Source organism: Xiphophorus couchianus, chromosome 4 (genome assembly GCF_001444195.1).
Source record: "Xiphophorus couchianus chromosome 4, X_couchianus-1.0, whole genome shotgun sequence".
Lineage (NCBI taxonomy): Eukaryota > Metazoa > Chordata > Actinopteri > Cyprinodontiformes > Poeciliidae > Xiphophorus > Xiphophorus couchianus.
In genome coordinates, this window is record NC_040231.1 from 18351244 (window position 1) to 18371654 (window position 20411).

General features: G+C 38.2%; 1 protein-coding gene across 2 annotated transcripts in view; it reads left to right on the forward strand.

The window, feature by feature from the left end:
• Window positions 1–20411, forward strand: part of dennd2b (DENN domain containing 2B) — a 61062-nt gene that overhangs the window by 30799 nt on the left and 9852 nt on the right. For both annotated transcript variants that reach the window (XM_028014766.1, XM_028014765.1), the window contains exons 5-14: window positions 2067–2188; window positions 4066–4281; window positions 4677–4773; window positions 4973–5017; window positions 5193–5377; window positions 6461–6570; window positions 7818–7887; window positions 11320–11397; window positions 12056–12196; window positions 12362–12510. In XM_028014766.1, the coding sequence (XP_027870567.1) occupies window positions 2067–2188; window positions 4066–4281; window positions 4677–4773; window positions 4973–5017; window positions 5193–5377; window positions 6461–6570; window positions 7818–7887; window positions 11320–11397; window positions 12056–12196; window positions 12362–12510 (1213 nt within the window). The remainder of the gene's footprint in view (window positions 1–2066; window positions 2189–4065; window positions 4282–4676; window positions 4774–4972; window positions 5018–5192; window positions 5378–6460; window positions 6571–7817; window positions 7888–11319; window positions 11398–12055; window positions 12197–12361; window positions 12511–20411) is intronic.

A 20411-nucleotide genomic window follows, 5' to 3' on the forward strand; every position in this document is an offset into this window, starting at 1 on the left:
TTACAGTATTGCTCCGGTTTAATGGAGCAGCCGCACAACGTGGGGCCGAACTGAGCCCTCTTTCTCTCCTCAGTGTTAACGATGCACAGAAGATTACTGCAGTCAGCTAATTTACTGTGAGACCCAACATGACGCTTCCAGGAGCCGCTGGCAGTTCACACTGTCTGTGTATGAGCGCCGGCTCAATAATTAACCTAAGAATAGATAAGTGAACGAAACTCTGGCTGTCTTTATAATCCCAGATGTTTGAAAAACACTCCCTCTTGGTTGGAGTTCATTGGGTTTTCCATCAATATGCTCAGGAAGCTGGGCCATGGCTACCACACAGATACTTGTTTGTTCAAACTCCACTGACAGATAGCGCTGATTGTCTTTCCTATAAAAGTTCCCTTCATGCATTTTTACTCCATCTGGCTCTGCTTTTGTTTTTCACTGTAGTTTCTTCTCATTTTCACAACCTTTTTTTCAGGCACTGCCAAAAAAAGCCATTCTCAGGGCACGTCTGAATAGAAACAAACTGCAGCTTTACACAAGTTCGTGCTTTATTAATGTTGGTCCTCTGCCAGGTGACATCAGTGAAAGCTGCTGGTTGTGCTGTATTGCTCTTTCGTTTCCTTTTTCCCAACATAATTTATTGTCTGAGGAACATCTATAGAACAGTAGCTACATGTGCTAGTCTCATCCACAGCTAAGATCACAGTGTAACAGCATAGCTTATTTGGTCAACACTAGTGTCTGTTTTGAATGTAGTAATAGAAATAAACACACAGAAATACTTCTAAAATGACATCTGCCAAATTAAATTAGATACAAACTTCTGTTTGCATTAAATTAGACATGAAAGTATAAGTATAGCTTTAGACTTTGAAACATAAATTCAGATAATACAAGTTGCAAAAAACATTTTGACTTGTCTTTTAAAGCCTTTTTTGATTTTGATGAAATAATAGGTTTGTATGCTTGACAAACCTATTTTGTCAAGCATACAAAATATGCTTGACAAAAGCATATTTTGCTTTATAGTGAGTTATTTTCTCACTATGAATAGTGAGAAAATAAGTGTTGATTTATTAACAAGTATTAATATTCAGTTTCTGCTCTAGTTAGGATTGCACTGTATTATATTTAAAATTTTGAAGATCCTTTCTCAGACTGTACTCTGGTGCAGAGAATTGCTGTTGTCTAAGAAAAGCTTGCAATTTAATCGTAAGTATTTTTTGATTTTTCAAACTTACTTTTTGGTTGAATTTACAACCAGGTTTTTCCTGTTTTCTAAAAGATCAAAATCTTTGGCTTCAGTCTTGTGTTGTTGTATGATTTGTGCCATAAGCAACAGATAATAAACTTTATTTGGATGAATGTTTTGTACTCCAATATCATTAAAAACAACAAATATAGATTTTAACAATGAGTGGGAGAAAAATTCTGATATAGAGATATCATAGGAACTCTGAAAAGAATATTTCCCTCATATATGTGGAATAAATGACCTGGAAAGAAAGTAAAATTGCAGTCAGTTGTAGAATATATTTATTTAAAATATGTAATTAAGAAGTGCTTTATTACATTGTGTTAAGGAGTTATATAAAACTAACAACTAGATGAATAAACTACTTTGCTCACTTGTGCTTCTGAAGTATGCATTACACGGACTGTAAAAGACATATAACTATTCTTTAAAAAATGTCTTAACCGAACACTTTTATTGCTCAAATCTCTAAGGAGTAGACCCTCCTCTTCCTCTGCAGACATGTTGCATGCCTGGACTGTGACTCACCGGCAGCAATATGTCCACAGGTTTCAATGAGGCCATGGGGGTCTGCAAGGCCTGCTGCCAACAGTAACTACTTTAAAAGGGAGTTCACCAGAATCAGCTGGGAATGACCTTTGACCTACCTTCCATGACTCACCTCTTTTTCAGACTGTCCAAAGGGAAGGCTCGATTATGCGGTGGACATCTTTACTGCCCGCTCTGACCCCTGAGCCTAATCAGTCTTTGATCGAATACTACCCTCTTTTCACAACGAGTTACAAGGTGACGCTGAATTTGTTTTTTGTTTTCACAGAGAAGGAGAATCCATACGAGGATGTTGACCTGAAGCGGAGGAGTTTGAGTAGGAAGTCTGGTCTGTCGGAGAACAGCCGATCTTGGGCCGCTATGGACAGGAAGCTTAACTCCCCGCCTCAGGTAAGCCCTTCGGTTGTCAGCATTATCTCCTGGATATGTAATATTTGAGGGTGAGCAAAAAGATCAAAACCTAAAAAAACCAAAAAACCTTCACACCAGAGATAAAATTGCTTAAATAAATGTAAATTGTATCAGTATACTTACATGTGCAACTTGAAATGTGTATAATTTAGTGCTAAACCCAATTCTACTGGAGGTTTCTTCCTGTTGAAGGGATTTGTTCCTCTCTACTGCAATGTGCTGGTAAGGAGGATCAGGGATTGCTGCAAAGTTGATGGCAGATTTAATCAGCTGGGCTTTCTCAGATGCATATTTCTGCAGCTGAATTTGAATGAAACTTATTAGAATTTGGTTTGACCATTATTGAAATGAACTTAATTGAACTTAACTGAATTTTCTTGACTGAATGAAACGTGTTGTGACAGATGTTGTGTATTGCTGTTATATAACCGAGAAGACTTGACCTGAATTTTAATCCTGCCTTTCACTGTAAATAGTGCCACTGACAAGCCTGGGCTGGTTTGTGACCAAAGATAACCAGATAAACTCATCCGCTCTCAGCAAGGCCACATGGCAAATGGAAATATCTTTAATTGAGTCAACTTGATGATTGACATATTCACTGGCACAATCTGTTACTGCAGATCTACAGACTTTGCTACATGTCCAAAAGAGTAATACAGGTGTTGAAGTGAAGACTAAAATGTTGCTGCTTGATTGTAATCAGTCATTTTGTATAAAACTGTTGATTATTACCTTTTATAAACACTCTGTTTATCCATAGATATTAAGAATAATCTCATCTGTGCAGCTTGTCTAGTGGGTTAAAGATATATAATTTGGTAGATAATTTGTATGTTATTAATGTATAATAATATTCTAATACACAATAATATATAATATATAGATTTAATATAAGCTGAAGGAACAGGAAGTCTAAAACTCAGTTTTGGAAATGTAGTATGAAGTAATTAATATTAATCCAATTTGTATCAAAAACACACAGCTCTACTCATGTTTCTTCTCTTTATGTGGTTTAATGTCCAACATTAGGATGATATCAGATTATTGCTGCTTATGCAAACAAATGGAAATTGGCTTTCATCTTCCCAAATGAAATGAAACAGAAACGATAACCACCTTTACTTTAGGAAAAGGCTTCACATGTTGTAACACCAGCACAAAAAAAGGAAGACTTCAGTAGTTTAGTCCGTCTGGAAATAACCAGTGACTTATAGTAGAAAACACCCATGTTTAGGTGTCTTGTTTATATGTAAACGAACCACCTAAATGGACTGGAATGTTAAATGGTGGAAACATATATGCTTCCTCTACTTAACATTCCAGTCTGAGCAGGTTAATAGCAGAAAAAGCTCATTTATCTGAATTACTAAATTACTTTCAGCTGTTTATTGGCTTTCTGTGCAGTTTTGAAAAGTGAAAAAAAAAGTGTCTTTCAGTTTTAATAAATTTCGAGAAACAGTAGATTATGGAACAATATTAGTTTTCCACAGTTTATCCCAACAAGGAGTAACTGATGGCGTCGTAACGCTCAATGGAAAGAGGTTGTTTCTGAAGGAACCACATGATTAATAGCGGCTGGTTATTACTCTGTAGGGTTTAAAAAATATTTTTAAGTCTAATAATCATTTAGAATCTAATGATGTGAAAAGGACAAGTTTTATTTTTGTAGCCTTTTTGTTTTTTGTTTTCCTGCGTCTTATACAGGAAGTAAAGGTGGAAGCTGTAGTTGGTGAACTTGGTCATATTATTTCCTGTTATTGCTCATAATAGAATCAGGCAGCCATTAGGTCAACAGTAAATCTTCATCTGCATGAATTGCTTTGGACTGCATCTGTTCTCTTCTTTGTGCCCAGTTGCCTTCCAAACCCAGCAGCCAGTCTCTCCGCCTCCCCTGTCCAAGCGACAGGAAGAGTCACCGCATGTCCCAGTTGTCCAAACGCTACAGCCACGATGAAATGCTGCTCATCCCCCAGATGGGCATGTCATCGTCCCCCTGCGGCTTGCTGGACGATAGCCTTTGTGGCACCAGTGATTCCCTGTCTTCACGCAGGCACTGGAGGATCCCCAAGGTACACACAGCCAGATCCCACACAAACTGCTGCAAAGGGCCTTTTCAGAGCTCCAGCTTTCACAAACCTGATCAGGTTTCTGTCGGGACCAAGTCAGAGTCTGGATGGTTATGGATCATTTATAATTCCTCTGTTTGGAACAGAGGCGTAATGACACCGGGCTTTGATCCAGTTAGATATTTTTGCATGAAAATCAACCCTTGGGGTGCTTTTTAAAGAGCTCTCCCTGAGGCATTTCTTATTAATATTCTGCAATGCTTGAAATATATGCAATGTGCTTTAGACTGTTACTTTTGGCCAGGAACAGGCCTGCTTCCTCTATACTTAGGATCAAAAGACAAACAGAATGAACTCCAAGTTCCTCACAGAGAATTTCCTCTCGTCTCTGTTTACAGCTGGTCCAGAGGATCAACTCCATTTACTGCACTAAACGAGGGAAGAAGAGGCTAAAGAAGCTGTCCATGTCCAATCTTGAGACGGCATCTCTCAGAGGTAAGGCTGCTCCTTATTCCCTTTTATCCCAAGGCCAGATAAGTGTGTAAATATTTATGTGTCATCTACCCACAGAGAGCCTTCTCTCTCTCTCTCCCTCTTCTATTTGTGTGTCTTTCTCATGACAAAAACACAGATCTGAAAGTACCCTCATTGACCCATAGGAAAATATCATTGTCTCTTTAATGTTTGTTTCCAGATGACAACAGTGAGAGTGAGAGTGACTCAGATGACAGGTTCAAAGGTGAGCAATACTTTCATCTGTTTTCTCTGAGTTTTTTTTTTCCACAGCTGTAAAGTTATTATTTTGCATCTATAATCAATACAAGGATTGAGTTATGGGTATTAGGTTGTAGTAAACCACATAATTATACCTAATATTGCTTATTTATTTCATGCAAAACGTTTTCCCTGCTCAGCGCACACCCAGAGGTTATTGAAGCTGCAGTCCATCCTGCGACGAGCCCCAAGCTACCGTACGCTGGAGCTGCAGCTCATCGAGTGGCAGGAGAGAGAACTCTTTGAGTATTTTGTTGTTGTTTCTCTGAAAAAGAAACCTGGAAAGAACTCTTACGCCCCAGAGGTCTCCTATCAGTTCCCCAAGGTAAAAGCTTTTTCTGAAACCTGAAACCAGTCCTTTGAGGCAAACTTCACACCTGGCATGACAAGTTCAGCTCGCTCATTTTATGTCATTTAAGTCAACTTTTTTTTTGTACTATGAGCAGTTAAATGGCTCGCATTGTTTGAAACCTATCAAAATCAGCGATTATGTTTAAAGTCTAAAAAATAAAATTGTGAATTTTTATTTCTAGTCAAAGTTCTTATTTGAAAGTTTTATTATGTTGGCTCCTGTCATAAAGATGTAGATGCAAATCTCTTTGATACTGGACTATAAAGGATCTACTTAATTCAAATTATTTATATCTGCTCTCAGGAAATGCTTTGGGTTGCCTTGTTTTTGTCACACATGTCTAATAAAGATCTGTTTTCAGGAAGTTATCATGGGTATTAAGGTTGTATTAATTTGGGGGGTTTTAGCATGTGTGATGTGGTTCAAACACGTCAATAACAATCCAAAACGACATGAGATTCATGCAGATAATGAGTGAATGTAAACTTCTGACTGAATTGTGTAAACGCTAAATTGCGTTGAAGCACTCCAGAGCTTTGACTGAGATATTACTTTTGGCAGATGTCATTTTAGAATACTTTTTAACGGTTCAGTTGGTCTGAACTACATCATGGTGAGTAATAAATGCCATTTAAACACTCTGTTGTTATCATTCCTATTGCCACTACCAGCTCTGGATTATGTAAAGGTTTTCTGGTTTCTCTGACTAATTGCTATATTAATAGCTATAATAATAAATGTTCCATGTATTTTTTTCATGTGACTGTCCACTTTCTTGATCATTTAAATCTTTGTGGGTAGCTGCAGACTCTACTTTAAGCTAAAAATAACTGGATCTCATTCATGTGACAGGCAAGTGTTTTATTAGAAAATAAATTCTGAAGGTTCTTTTAGTTCAGCAGAAATGTCCCCTGGGGGATGCAGACTCTGTGGCGGAAGCCTTAAAGGTCGAGAGGTTTAAACTTTTATGACACGTTTATTGTAGCCTTTTGTAAAATATCAACTGGTAATTTCATAAACGATAAGGTGGAGTCCTCCTGTTGCGTCCCCTTGCAGTTGGAGAGGCTGACCAAGCAGATGAGGGAGGCGGAGCAGAGGCTCAAAGCTATTCCTCAGTTCTGTTTCCCGGACGCAAAAGACTGGAGTCCCGTCTCCGAGTACACCAGGTATCCTCCAAGCTTTCTCTTTATTTACTCGTCTCTGTTAGGTTATTACAGAAGCATCTATTTATATAGCTGATATGTGTTAGAACTGCTATTAAGTGTTAATAAAAGTTTTAATTTAAAGAAAAATTTCTATTAGTGAAGACTGAAACTCCTTCTCCAAAGTCAACATGTAAATAATTAGAATAAAAGCTCTAATATCACTTAATTTGAATTAAACCAGTTTAATAAATGACTTTTAGCTCACCAGTTGGTAGATAATGCCCAACAGAAAGTATGAACTGACACGAGTTTGGTTATAAAACATCCTGATGACTTTTCATAAAAACTTGTCTGTTTAACAACCAAAGCTGCAAAAGCTCAAAAAGCAGAAGAAGTGACATGGCCCACATTCATTTTTAAATATTGTTCTGCTTTTCGCCTTGTTTCTCACTGTACACATTTTTAATACAATCTTAAAGGGTTGTTTGAATGACTCACCATTTAGCGCCTGCTAAATAAATACCAATATGTCTTATGCTTTGACTTTTTACACAAATTCAGTTTTATGCTTAAGTTTTATACCAACTCATTTTGTTTTTCTTGCATCCAAGGAGCCTAGTCCTAGCAGGAGTAAGAAATGAGTGTGTGCTGCTGTGGGAGAGTTAACGGGACTTGCCTGAACTTGCAGAGCTAGTAGCTATGCAGAGGTGTGCAGGTGGAGGGGTCATGATACTGCAGCTACACACGGCTGGTGGGAATTGACCTGCACTTTATCTGTGAGCAGACAAAATAAAAATGCTTATAACGTAGGAACACCGAATATTTAGGTAATTTTGAAACTAGGATTTTTTCATACTGCTGTTTCTGGAGAAGAGGTGTGTTTTAATAAGTTTATAGTTCCACCCACTCCTTTGAACATTTATTATTTATTGTATTACTGCAATTTTTCAGCTGGCTGCTCTTTAGAAAGCACCTTGTTTGTGCTAAAATATCTTTTTTTAGGCAGCCAATTGCTAGGATTAATAGGTTTCTTCTAATTCATATAGAAAATGTGAAAAACCACAAAGCCACTTCTGAAACCAGTCAGTTGAGAAAGTAACCAACGTCTAAAGAAAAACAGTCAGAAACCCCCAAAAATATTTTGCAAGACAGTTTTAAAATACTACCAGAAAGTCTGGCTCTAGCAAGACAAATATGTCATGAAATAGGGGATTTTCTTATTAGATGTCAGTGGGTTTGTAGTGATGTTTGTTTTTTTTGTGTTGCAGTGAAACATTCTCCTTCATGCTAACCGGGGAGGACGGCAGCAGGCGGTTTGGGTACTGCAGACGGCTTCTGGTAAGAAGTTCCTGTTTGTCTCCGGTTCCCTTTCACCCTCTTTACCACCCACCCCACACCTCAATCAGCCATGTTTGTTGTGACAGGCCTTTTTCTTTGCACACGTGATGTTGTTTTCCTGCAGACATGTCCATGTGCTGCCTGATTGTCTGCTGTGGTAACAGGAAATAAAATCATGAAAATCATGCACAGCTGAACAGATTAAAGAGACTGAGACCAGTGGGAAAAGCGGCAGTATCTGTTTTAGCAGCTGATCGGAGTGCGCTTCAGGACAGGAAATGGCTCTGCAGAGTTACCAGGAGAATAACAAACATGCAAGCCACATTTTTAAAAGAATGATTTATGTCAAATGGGAATAAAAAAAACATATAATTACATTTGTAAATCTCTCTCCTTACATGCGTTATGACAAAAAAAATTGCACATCATTTGAATAACTCATTGTTAAAATGCCATAAAATATGTAATAAAAACATAATAACCAAAGATGAAAACCCAAGTTTAGACATTTAGTTTAACAAGGCGTTCTCAGGAGAGGGCAAGACAAAGAAAAACCAGGTAAAATCCAAACCTTGTCATTCTGGAGCATTTCGTCCCAGTAATGAGGCTGCAGAGCGCTTTGAAGGGTTTTGCTGAGCCTCCCATTTGGCTTGTGGGCAGAGAGCCTGACTGTGTGGGATGTTGTGACTGCGCAGATGATGTTGTTTGCCGATTCTTGTTTTTGTGCGTCTTTTCACATCTTCAGCCTGTTTGTTTGTGAGTGTTTACCCTGGATGTCCAGCATAATAGTATTCCTTAGTGAAAAAAAAAATTGCTTCCTGCTAACAGTTGTGCTTGATGCGCTCATTTGGTATAAGACTCACCCAGAAGGAAGCAGATTTTCACGAAGGCAGAGAGCGGGGAACTGCGCTCCTTCAGTAACTTTGCTTCCCGCCCGCCATCCGTCCAGCAGTTGGCAGTAGCCGAGCATTCCTAAGGACTTGAATCAAGCCCCACACAGTTGATTTAATCATCCGTTTGGAAAAGCAGAGGAGAAACAAGAGAGGAAAATTGTATGCCTAATATGGACAAGTGGATTGGCGCTTGTAGAGTGCCTGTGTTCATTTGTGTCTTTCTCACTGAGAGTCTCTGTTGTTTCAAGACACATAATGGTTTGGGAAAATGCAGGGGACAGCAGATATGATCAGCTGTCCCCTACAGATAAACCTGTATTTAGGAGGGAGGTAACCACATAAAAGACTCTCACATCGGGAGGCAAATGAAATTAAAAGACATCCCTGTGTTATACTATCACTGTGCACTGTCCTAGCTCTTCCGATGACCCTGTATATAATGTATTTTTGTTTCATACACACAGATTAGTCTCATAAAATTTAATTTACTCATTGTGGCTATGTTTCATTCTGTGGACAGAGAGGTTTACTGTGGCTCTGAAGGAGCCTGAAGAATCACGTTAATGAATCTCATTATCTCTGCAAAGAGGCAACAAATCTTAAGCAGAGAGACTGTGGTGTTTTAAAATGTAATGGTCACCACCAGACAGGCAGACGCTCTCTAAAGGCAGCGGCAATATCTAAAATCCACTCTATAAAGACTTTAATTAAAGTTAACTGAATCCTTGTCATATTTTCCAGGCCAAATTGTTAAATTGCTCCTCTTGGAGGATGCTTCATCACTTATTTGTTGTGTTGCAGGGAAGGACAAATCACAGACCATGGCTCAAATAATGAAATGACAGTGTTCAAATTAACGATCGTCTTTCTTTTCTTTGAAACACAGTTATGGAACAAAATCTTCAGGTTCATCTCGCCGAATTCAAATCTCATTGAACAAGTTTATTTTTTTTTCTCAGTAACTCAGTTCAACATTTGGAATTCATTGGTTAAATGAAGTCATACAGAAACAGTGATAAGATATTTCCAAATAAATTAATTTTTGACATGGAAACTTTACGTTGTGGCCTACACTTTCATGATGAAGTTTACTGACTTTACAGGCAGTAGTCATAGTTACCCTCTGCAATAAGTCATCCAACCGTCCTATACCCTTATTTGCCTGCTTATCCTTTCTAAATAGCAATGGGGGCTAGTACAACACAGCAGTTTACCTCTCATACACACTGTATGAGGACAGTGTTTATGACAGTGTGTACACTGCCTCTCATTGGGTGAGAGGCAGTGTACAGATTACCACTGTGGACAAATAAAGAGACCAATTAATGTAGCAATTATTGTTTTTGAACTGTGGGAGAAAATACACAAAGAGAACCCACACATGCACAGAGAGACTCCATGCAGAAAGACTCCAGCCTGAGATTCGAACCCAGGGCCTTCTTGTTGCAATGCAACATTGCTACTAACTGCACTAAGACAATAAAGGTAATTTCTGAAGAACTGGGATGCTCATAGAGTATTATTTCCAAACATATTCATACAAAATTGAATGGAAGGACAAATTTGATACAGAGAAATTGCTGCCTTGAAAGACACTGTTCAAAGCCTATTGAAGAACTTGGTGAAAATTCACAAGATGGTGACTAAAGCTGCAATAAATGCTTCAAGACACCCGCAGAACATCGGTTACAGCTGTGGTATTCCTCGTGTTAAGCTAAGGAACCTGAGACAATCTCAGAGGTTTACCTGGGCTTGAAGAAAAATATCTGTCCAAAGTTCACTTTTCAGATTAAAGTAAATTTTATAATTGATTTAGAAAACAAGATCCCAGAATCTGGAGGAAGAGACTCGAGGAAGAATCCAAGTTGTGGTGCTGACAAGAACCAAGACATCAGCCGCTGTTGGTCCGCTGTGTTTTACTAACTCCAACGTAGATGCTGCCATCTTCCATGAGAGCACACATTATACCGACAGGCCTTATGGAGATGCACGTTTCACTTTCTAGCAATTTATCTTTTTGATACACTGATGTCATAAAAAAACAACACTGACAGCTGAAACAAAAGTTTCAAATAAACATTTAGAAGATAAGACAGTTCTCTCCTGTCAATATTTAAGGAGGAATTGGCTATTCCTGGCACCTTTTGAAAATAATTGTTGTTCTTGACTTGTGTGTCTTAAAGGTTTTCAACTGTTTGTGTTTCATATACAACCTTATAGGTGAAACTGCATACATAAAACTCAACACCAAAGCTACAAATTTATAGTTGTTAGCTGCATTCACATCTCAAGCTGCTGCTAATACAGCAGTCTAAATTTGTAAAATTGTGAATTTTTTACTGCTTGTGAGATCTAGTTATTTCTTGATCGTTTTGACTCAGCTGTTTTTTATTACAATAAAAGTCCTATAAATCCCCAGACTTGATGAATGTGTAATGTTATACTGATGGAAGGCCTGGTGAGTGTATTTATAACCTGTTTTAGGAACATCTGCAGATGTATCTGCTTACGTCTGATCCGTGTTCTCTCGTTATTCCAGCCGACTGGGAAAGGACCTCGTCTTCCAGAGGTGTACTGTGTCATCAGCCGGCTGGGTTGTTTTGACTTGTTCTCCACAGTAAGTTCAGTCTTGCATGCACACACTCCCACACACAATAAGATTCACATCCACCTTGATCAGTGTGGTGCTGCAGCTGTGTTTAACAATCTGACAGATGATGGAAATGAGTGTCTGCCGTGTCTCTGCAGACTTCATTTGGTTTTCTAATTTCCCAGACTCTTCTGTCTCACAGCAGTCATTCTTTCGCTTTTCCAGCCTTATTAATTCAAAGTGAGGAAGTCCTTATTAATCAATGAACACATATGCATTACTATCAATTTGAATTCTTGGAAATTCTGCTTGTGATTCTATTTTAGGAACTTTGACAAGAATAATGTAATGGTTTAGAGCTTTCTTTTGGTTTTGGCATTCAGCTGAGATTACTGGGAGTTTTTGTAACAGATGAGAGCAGTGAATGATTTTCCCAATCAGCTTTCCAGAAAGGAGACATCTCTGATCCAAACGGTGCTCTGTGTGGAAATTTCTTTTACAGTAGCCATGGAAACAGATTTTTAAATTTTTTTTAACAAAAGAAAAAATGACTACGTTTATCTGGAAAGCTATTATTGGTGAAAAACTGTATTTTTCTGTAAATGCCCTCAGTTGTCCATAAAAGTAATGGCTGTTCAAGGGCCAGTTTTGTGAAGGGAGCTGTCCTCTTTCTTGCTTCTTTAAGATTCTGGATGAAGTGGAAAGACGCAGAGGAGTCTCGGCAGCACTGGTTTATCCCTTCATGAGGAGTCTGATGGAGTCGCCCTTTCCTGCACCAGGGAAGATTATCAAAGTAAAGACCTTCCTGCCTGGTACAGGAAATGAGGTCAGTACTGTTGCCAAAGCAACACCAATTTTCATCAATGATACAAAACAAGCAGGTTCAATTCCTGTCCAGAAATATATAATCAGATAACTGCATATTCGTAATCATAAGAGGAAATATGCTAAGAAGTTAGACTTTAATGTGTGGATCTTTTCTTGGATTCAGGTCATAGAGCTGAGGCGACCCAATGACTCTAGACTGGAGCATGTTGACTTTGACAGCCTGTTCAGGTGCCTCAGCGTACGGCAGGTGTTACGCGTCTTTGCCTCGCTGCTCCTGGAACGCAGAGTTATCTTTGTGGCTGATAAACTCAGGTGAGTTTCCACTACAATGGAAAATATGGGTGCTGGGTGAAAAATACACAGAATTTTGCAATATCTACATTTATAGGAACAATTGCTGTAATTTTCAGTAGATAATAGATTTGTTCTCCTTTCAGTTGTCCACCCTTTTCTTCTTAAATCAAAGTTTGTTCACATTATAGAATCATTTTAAAACCAAGTACTGGTAACTTTTTCAACAAAATGATTTTCATTATTTGTTTCAAAGGAATCAAAATCTCTCCTGGTAATAGATGAATGCTGCAGTGGGACAGTTTAATGTTTTAATTAAGCAGAGCTACAATGTTTCATGATTAGGGCCCCAATGTAACAAACAATGCTCATCTCAAGCCTTCTGTATGGGTCCTTACTGGCTGTTGGTTGTTGATGTTTGTGTTGTCATCGTACCTGTTTTAATAGATTTACCTGATGCTTGGACACTCAACTGAGAGTTCTCAAATTGTCTTGTTTGTTGGAACACAAAATGATTGGATGTTTTATAATAAACCCCAGATAAGAAGAAATCCCCCAATTTTTGAACATTTTAAATTAGAAAATGTTAAATTTTACATATCATGTATCCTTTTCTATATTGATTCCGAAAACATAACCTCTCTCAAAAGCTTAATCAATGTTTTTTATATACCCATATCATATCTTACTTTCTGTGGTGAAAGATGCAATAGGAAGATAAAATCATCACCTTTCTAAACTGTTGACATTGTAGATTGCAACAGGTGATCACTCTATGACCTGAGGTGCAACAGCAATTATATAATAATAGCATGGCTTAATGCTAAGCTAAACATATACATATTCTTCTTTTACTTCAGCATAATGGATGTTTGAAGCTGAAAGTAAATCTGATGGTTCTGCTAAAATAAACTCAGTCAAGGTGCAGTAGAGCGCTGTGATTCCCACACCCTTCGTCCCAATTCAATGCAGTATTGACAGTGGGAACGCATCAACAGCGATACACATACGTGATTGATATTTCACAAAATCTCTTTTGCTTTTTCTCTTTTAGACCCTTATGTGCATTTTTCAATAGACTAAGATAGAAAGCATTGTGACAGGAGCTTTAATGTAACAAGATTTTTCTTGTCATTCTGACCTGTCTCAACTATTTTGATTTATATAGCTGGCATCACATTCAAAACAGACACATTTCTGGCCATTAACAGGTAGTCATAGCATTTAGGTTTTTGTTTTTCATTCAGTCCTGCTTGAGTACTTTCTTTGAATTACATTGTCAAGACATAATACAGACAATGTATTACATAATGTACATACAGCCATGTGACACCGTATACATAAAATTATCTTTATTTTTTCTCTCAAAGTTCCATTTTCAGGACTCAATGAAACAAATAAATGACTATGAATGAAACAAAAAAAGCCTCGTTAGTCTTGGGTTTTGACTTGTTGTACAGACACTGTTATACTCTCAGTTTGTCAAATGCATAAATCTGGTTGTGACGTCTGACGCAGTGCTGTGTCCGGTGTTTCAGTTAGCTCTGTTGCCAGCAGGAAAGTGGGACACCATCAGAGCAGTACATCCAGGGTGGGGTCTGATAAGATGTGAACAGTCCCCAAGGACTCCCTGTCCCACTCTGTCCTGTTGTTACAGAAAGGAGCTGGATACTTTTAGAGCAGTGGAGACGAGGGTGGAGAATTTAACCAAGAAGTAATCTCTCCACATATCAGAACCCAGTTTAAACAAACATCAGTGGGGGCAGTGACTGTGAGGGGAAGGAATGCACTTCCTGTGTGCACGACTCTGCCCTCTGTGATCTGTGGCTCAGCTGTCGCCGTTTGACTTATGATGCCCCCGTTCACTCCCAGCGTACGAGCGACCTCTCTGTCTGTGTCCTTAGAGAAAATGAATCCTTGTTGCTCATTGCAAGAGGTGATAGGATCTAGGAGTCACTGGGAGGGAATCATGAATTTCACTCAAGATACATTATCCTGATTCATTGTTCAGAGTCAACACATTCTGCAGTGTTTTAAGATCTTTGGTGAACTTAGTTTGTGACCTTTTTGTTTAGGCCTGTCTGAAATTGACCTCAAATGTCCTAAGCTTATATTGCAAGTAAGTAATTGTATAGCTTGTTTTATTTTAGATGTAAATTCATTGATGGTTTAGAGAATATCTGTTTATCTTAAAAAATATATACAAATATCCAAAGCACTAAAGAACATAATATCTCATAATCACTACATGCTGTTGTTGAGGGAAAAAAAGTAAACCTTCTTGCAGTTCAAGGTTTTAACATGTCAGGATGTACTTAAAATGATCCGGTCTTTACCCGAAGGAAAGACATCAGCAACAACATATACAAGGCAATTTCTGGTGCTTGTTGACGTCAGAAGGACAATAAGGCTATTTTAAAAGATTGTTTCCTGGGCATCTTGCAGTCATCAAGTCAACCTTGAACTTTTGCAAATACCAAGCTAACATAGAATCCAATTTGAAATCTGTATCAGAATTTTGGTTCGAATTGGGTGATAAACAGGATCATGTTCCATACACAACAGCAAATTCTTACCAGAAAGGCTGAGAAACAAAACTCTCAATTTGTCAAAGTTTGTTCCCGTCAAAATCTAGACCTACCACTGAGTGAAACGTTGCAGTTGAACCTTAAGAGGGCTGTTCATAAACAAATAGGCCCAAACCTCAGTAACTTGAACTGATATTGGATTTTAAAAAAATCAGAGACCAGGATGTAGATTATAGTTTACTCTACAACTACTTTCAAAATACTTTATATAAATTAATACTTTAAAAGTCATAGGAAATAACAGTAATTTTTCTCATCGTTTATGGTGACCTGGGGAGATCTTGCTCTTATCTTTCTTCTTGTAAAGTTCGATTTGTCTACAACACAATAATGGAAGTGAGATAATATTTCATTTTAACCTCCTTGTAAGAACTAAGCATATCAGTAGTAAATAGACATGTGTATGTTTTTCAGTGTCTCCTTCTTTAACTTTGTTTTTTAGAGTGCATTGATGTCATAAGAGTGACATCAGCCATTGAAATGAAGTTGAAAAGTGAGTTCGTCCTGCTACTCATGTTTTGTTATCATTCAGAAAAACTTAGACAGAGTTTTCTGGCAGTTTTGCACAAATACACATAGTAGAGATAAAAAAACAAAACATTTACACCCAACATTCGTGTTACATCTTTGTTTTTTTGTACACTATTATATGTGCTGTGATTTCTTTGTGCTTAGATGTGCAGGGTAAAGATTTATGCACACATGCATGCTGCTAATCATTTGAGACCTGTCACAGAGGCTCATTGCACTCTTAATGACATTGGTGATAACAGAGCTTCCCCCTCTGGAACTCTGTCTTATTACATATGCTTAAATTACCTCTGCTGCAGAGCTTGATGCGTGTTACTTGTAGCACATATACAAGCAAGAAACAGGAGAGGAAAGCCATGTTAGGCAATAGCTGCATTCAGTCAACTCTTGTGTTTATTCCATAAAGGTTCTGTTGCCTTCAGATAAAAGCGTGCACACACAATTTCTCTTAAAGCGTTCATCTGCCATTTGTTGCCAGTAATAACAGGTTTGAAGCCTAATCAGATAAACACATCATCAACTCTGTCACTCTGTAATTGCTCAACTTGACTGACCCCAATGTGGCTGGTGAGATTTTTCTCTCTCTTTTTGTGGCAGACTTCCTTATCTGTCCTCAGGCTGGAGCTGTGAACAGTTAGCAGCTTGTATGTGTGTGTCTGCATTGATCTCATGGCAGGAATCAGGAAGCTCCTCTGACGTGTAGCAGTGGCTTTGTATTTGTTGTATTATCTTGTTACTGGAAGTCCTGGAAGTCCTCTGCTAACATAGAAACACAGAGATGAATTAAATGAAATCTGAGAGGTTTAGGAAAGCAGCAAAAAGGGAGTACAAAAAGCTCCTGGGGTTTCTGCAGGAAAACAATCTGTGGCAGAGCTATGTTAAAAATGACAAACTAAATGTGTACTGCAGATGTCATGTCAGCTTATATATTTGTTCTAATCCATTTTTTAAAAAAACGGATGCATTTTTGTGATGGAGGAAAAACTTCATGCCGGTAGATTTGTGTGTTCGGATTCGGTCATCGTCTTTTCTTCCCCTCTGTTCCTGACAAACACTTTCTCAAGCGTGCTCTGAAGAACTGTTTCAAAGCCAAAACCATGTTGAACAACTTAACCGGTTTCCCTGTGAACTTGAGTGGGACTGAAGAGTTTTTGAAGAGTTGAACAAGACATTGATATCACCAGAAGGGTGGAGTTTTATTCTGTGTGCAGACGTTTACTTGATTTTATTTTGAAGTTTTTAGCTATTGATTTCTAACAAAGTTGATTTTCCAACTTTGTCAGAAAAATGCATTAAAAGCCTTTGGATTAAAAATCTCCAAATATCACAACCATCATTGTATAAAAATATAATTAAATAGAACAACTTAAAGTCATCCTCATTGTCATGCTGTACCAACGTCTGTGTTATTGCTGAGCATCTGATGCACTAAAGCGGGTCTATTTTATTTTTTTTTACAGTGTGACAGATTAGCAATGTTATTGTCTATAATAAAATACAAAGTTGTCTACTTGTTTGTTCCTGTGCTCTGTTTCTCTATAACCTGGTTTATTTCAGGTTGATCTGCCTTCTTTTTCCTACATGTAACAGATCCAACTTTATCACTCATCACACCCAGCCGGTGTCACTAATCGTTTCTGCTGCATATATTTATTCTTGTCAGGTCATCATCATTTTAGTTATTGTTAAGCTTGATTTTTATCTGTTTTTATTCTTATGGCAATGTATACCAGAGAATGATCTGTTACAGGCCTACAAAATATTTGGGAAATATATGCCAGCTATATTAGTGCTCAGTGTTGCTGCCTGAAAATTGTTGGAGTTAACCCACACAACTTGCTTTCCTTTTTATTCTCTTATTTCCCCTCGTCATCACAGCGTCTTCCAAACTCCCACTGAGCTTTGGTAATGCTGGGATTAACATCTACACTGCATTGAAAAAAATACTTGCCAAGAGATTATCAAACAAATTTATGATCTTACTATAGCCCTTTCTCCACTGTCAAGTCTCACTCTAGAGACAGTTAATGTCTGGTTCGGTTCTAGCCAAGTTGGGTGTGTCTCCAGTGGCAGAGTGTTCCTCAATATGGGGGAATTTGATGTGAATGCGGGTGAGCCGTGTGTGCATGCAGGAGCTGTGTTTGACACTCTGATGATGCCATTTTACATGTGTACCATTAGGTAGTCAGTTTCTCTGAAATCTCTTGGTGTATTTGTGCGTTGCTGGTTGCCCCCGTTCAATTGACACTGTTTGTATTTTTCTACCACATTTGACAATTATCGATTTGCTGCTCAGCATCTTGTTAACTATGGTGGTCTCAGATTGAAAATGATGGTTGGGATGTTGTTGACGTAAATTTGTAGGCCAATCGTTGAATGCAGTCTGCTGCCAATCAATCAAATCACCTGCGTACAATACCTAGCTAGGTCCGGTTTGCACCACCTGTTAGGTGATTCCAAAAAACAGTATGTGCAAAAAAAGTTGAGTCTGGCCAGGATTGACTGAAGAAGAACTGATTAAAGATACGACCAACCTAGCCATGTGTATGAGAAGTAATTATTCCATACACATAATATCTGGTTATAAATTCACATCACTGTGGAGGAACTAAAATAAATTTGCAGGATTATTTAAATTTAGTCATATTGGGAGGTATGAATAGTCTATTTAAGGTCATGCAAGAGCATTTCAATCAGATTTAATGCAAAACTTCAGAATCTTAAGTTTCATCTTTTTTTCAACCTTTCAGAGGTGAACTTGCAAATGAACGCCTTTCAAAATGTTTAACTTGTGCATCGTCAGTCCACAGAATACTTTCCCAGAGGTCCTGGAGATCACTGTGACAATGGTTTGGGAAATGTGAGATTTTCTTATTATAAAGCTCTGCTTAGGAAACAGTTTTTGCTCTTTCTCTTTCTCATTACTAAAATATCATATCGTTTGATTATGCCGTGCTTCAGATTATTTATTCTTATTTATCTCATCCTTTGAGACCCGATCAGAAAAAACTTATTTCACAAATGTTTAAACGATCTGGTTTATGTTCTCCTGGTGATGAACACTAGCAAGAAAGCAACTTAAACATAACAATAAGACAAGAAGACACAGCTGTAGAATTAAGATGGTGCACAAATTGCACTGTATGCATTCATTTTAAAAATATGAACTTATATAACGGATTGATCTGACATGTTAACTGATTTCTGCAAAATACCACAACACTTAGCAGTTCCCAACCTTTCATTCTAGATAACAGGAGGTAGGAGGAGCACAATTTTTTACACTCCAACTTGATTAGAAACACATCACTTAAAGCCACAGTCACACGGTTTCTCCATCAGTCAGCCTCATGGCATGCAGCTGCAGCTGGAGCAGATGGCTTAACCTACATCTGTTGTTTCATTCCAGCCAAAATGTAGCTTTATGTAGGCCCCCCTGTTCAGTGTGGGTCCTGGAGTGATCTCACCCTCTTCACCCACAGGTGCTCTGCTTTACCAGCTGACTTTCACATCAGTCTCATTTGCTGTGAGCGATAAAACGTACAACAAGCCGACGCTGTGGCGCGCCTGCGCACTTTCCCTACAAACTTGACTGAATCCGGGCATTATTGAGGTCTGAACTGGAAGAGGAAAAATCAGCGGTCTTCCTTTGGGAGGGAATTTTTTGTGTCAAACAGTTTTTGCTGTCAAAATGAGAGAGTTGGTGGCTGTAGGTCCTCACAGAGAGGAAGTGAGGGAAAACTGTTCAGGGAGTCAGGGAGCAAAGAGAGAACATTATGCTAAAGGATAAAAATACATCATGTGCAGCTCTGTCTGCGTGTACTTTACCAGATGTTATTTTGAGCACAGAAAGAGGTGAAACATAGACACGTTTTTTTTTTTTGTTTGTTTTTGTAGCTTTTTGGCACAGCTGTTGTCTGACATAAATTCAGACCTCTACCTAAGACCCTCCAAAAACATTTAACTATTGGGTGACAATAACCACAGATATTCACAGTAGTATGTGATTATTCAGGCAACATTCAGTGGTGAGCTACGAAACATTTCAAACATTCTGGTGAAGCCAAATATAACCTGAAGCCATATTGAAATATAACCAAGTCTAAGTAACGTATGTCTCTTTTAATTTCCAGATGTGAAGAGCATTATTCAAACAATGATGGCCGCTGAGCTGATTGTTACCTTTAATCCAATCTTGGCCTGAAGTTTTAACAATCTTCATATATTTCCTCTTCTGTCATTTTAATGCAACATTGAACAAACTGAGTCAGAGTGTCAGAGGCAGCAGGTCATATTTTTGCTACACATAACACAGCCGACACAACTTATGGCTACATTACAGCCTGTAAACCTGTCATTTCTTTTCAGCAAACATCTGGATGGAAAATGGAAAAAAGCTGATCATTAAAAATGTTTTTGTCTGTTTAAAACATCACACATCAGTTCTTTACGGACTTTTTAAGTCTCACATGTGTTGCTTAGCTAAGCTTATTGATATGTCAAAGAAATATTCACGTCACTTAATGTTTTTTTGTTCATGTCCCGTAAACCCTCCAGACTATGCCTATGAGTTAATGTAGAGCAGACTACTAGTAGTCAACTCTGACAAATATTTATATATGATATTAATGTGATGTGTTAACACAGTTAAAAATGTGGGCAGATGTTAATCCAAGCTCTGCAAATCCAGTTTATTCTGTGATCTGCACAGTACAGACCTTCAAAACATGAGCTAGAGTGTAAGCATAGTGCATTAATCCAAGTCCCTTCTCCTTAAACACTAAAATGTTCCCTCCTCCTCCT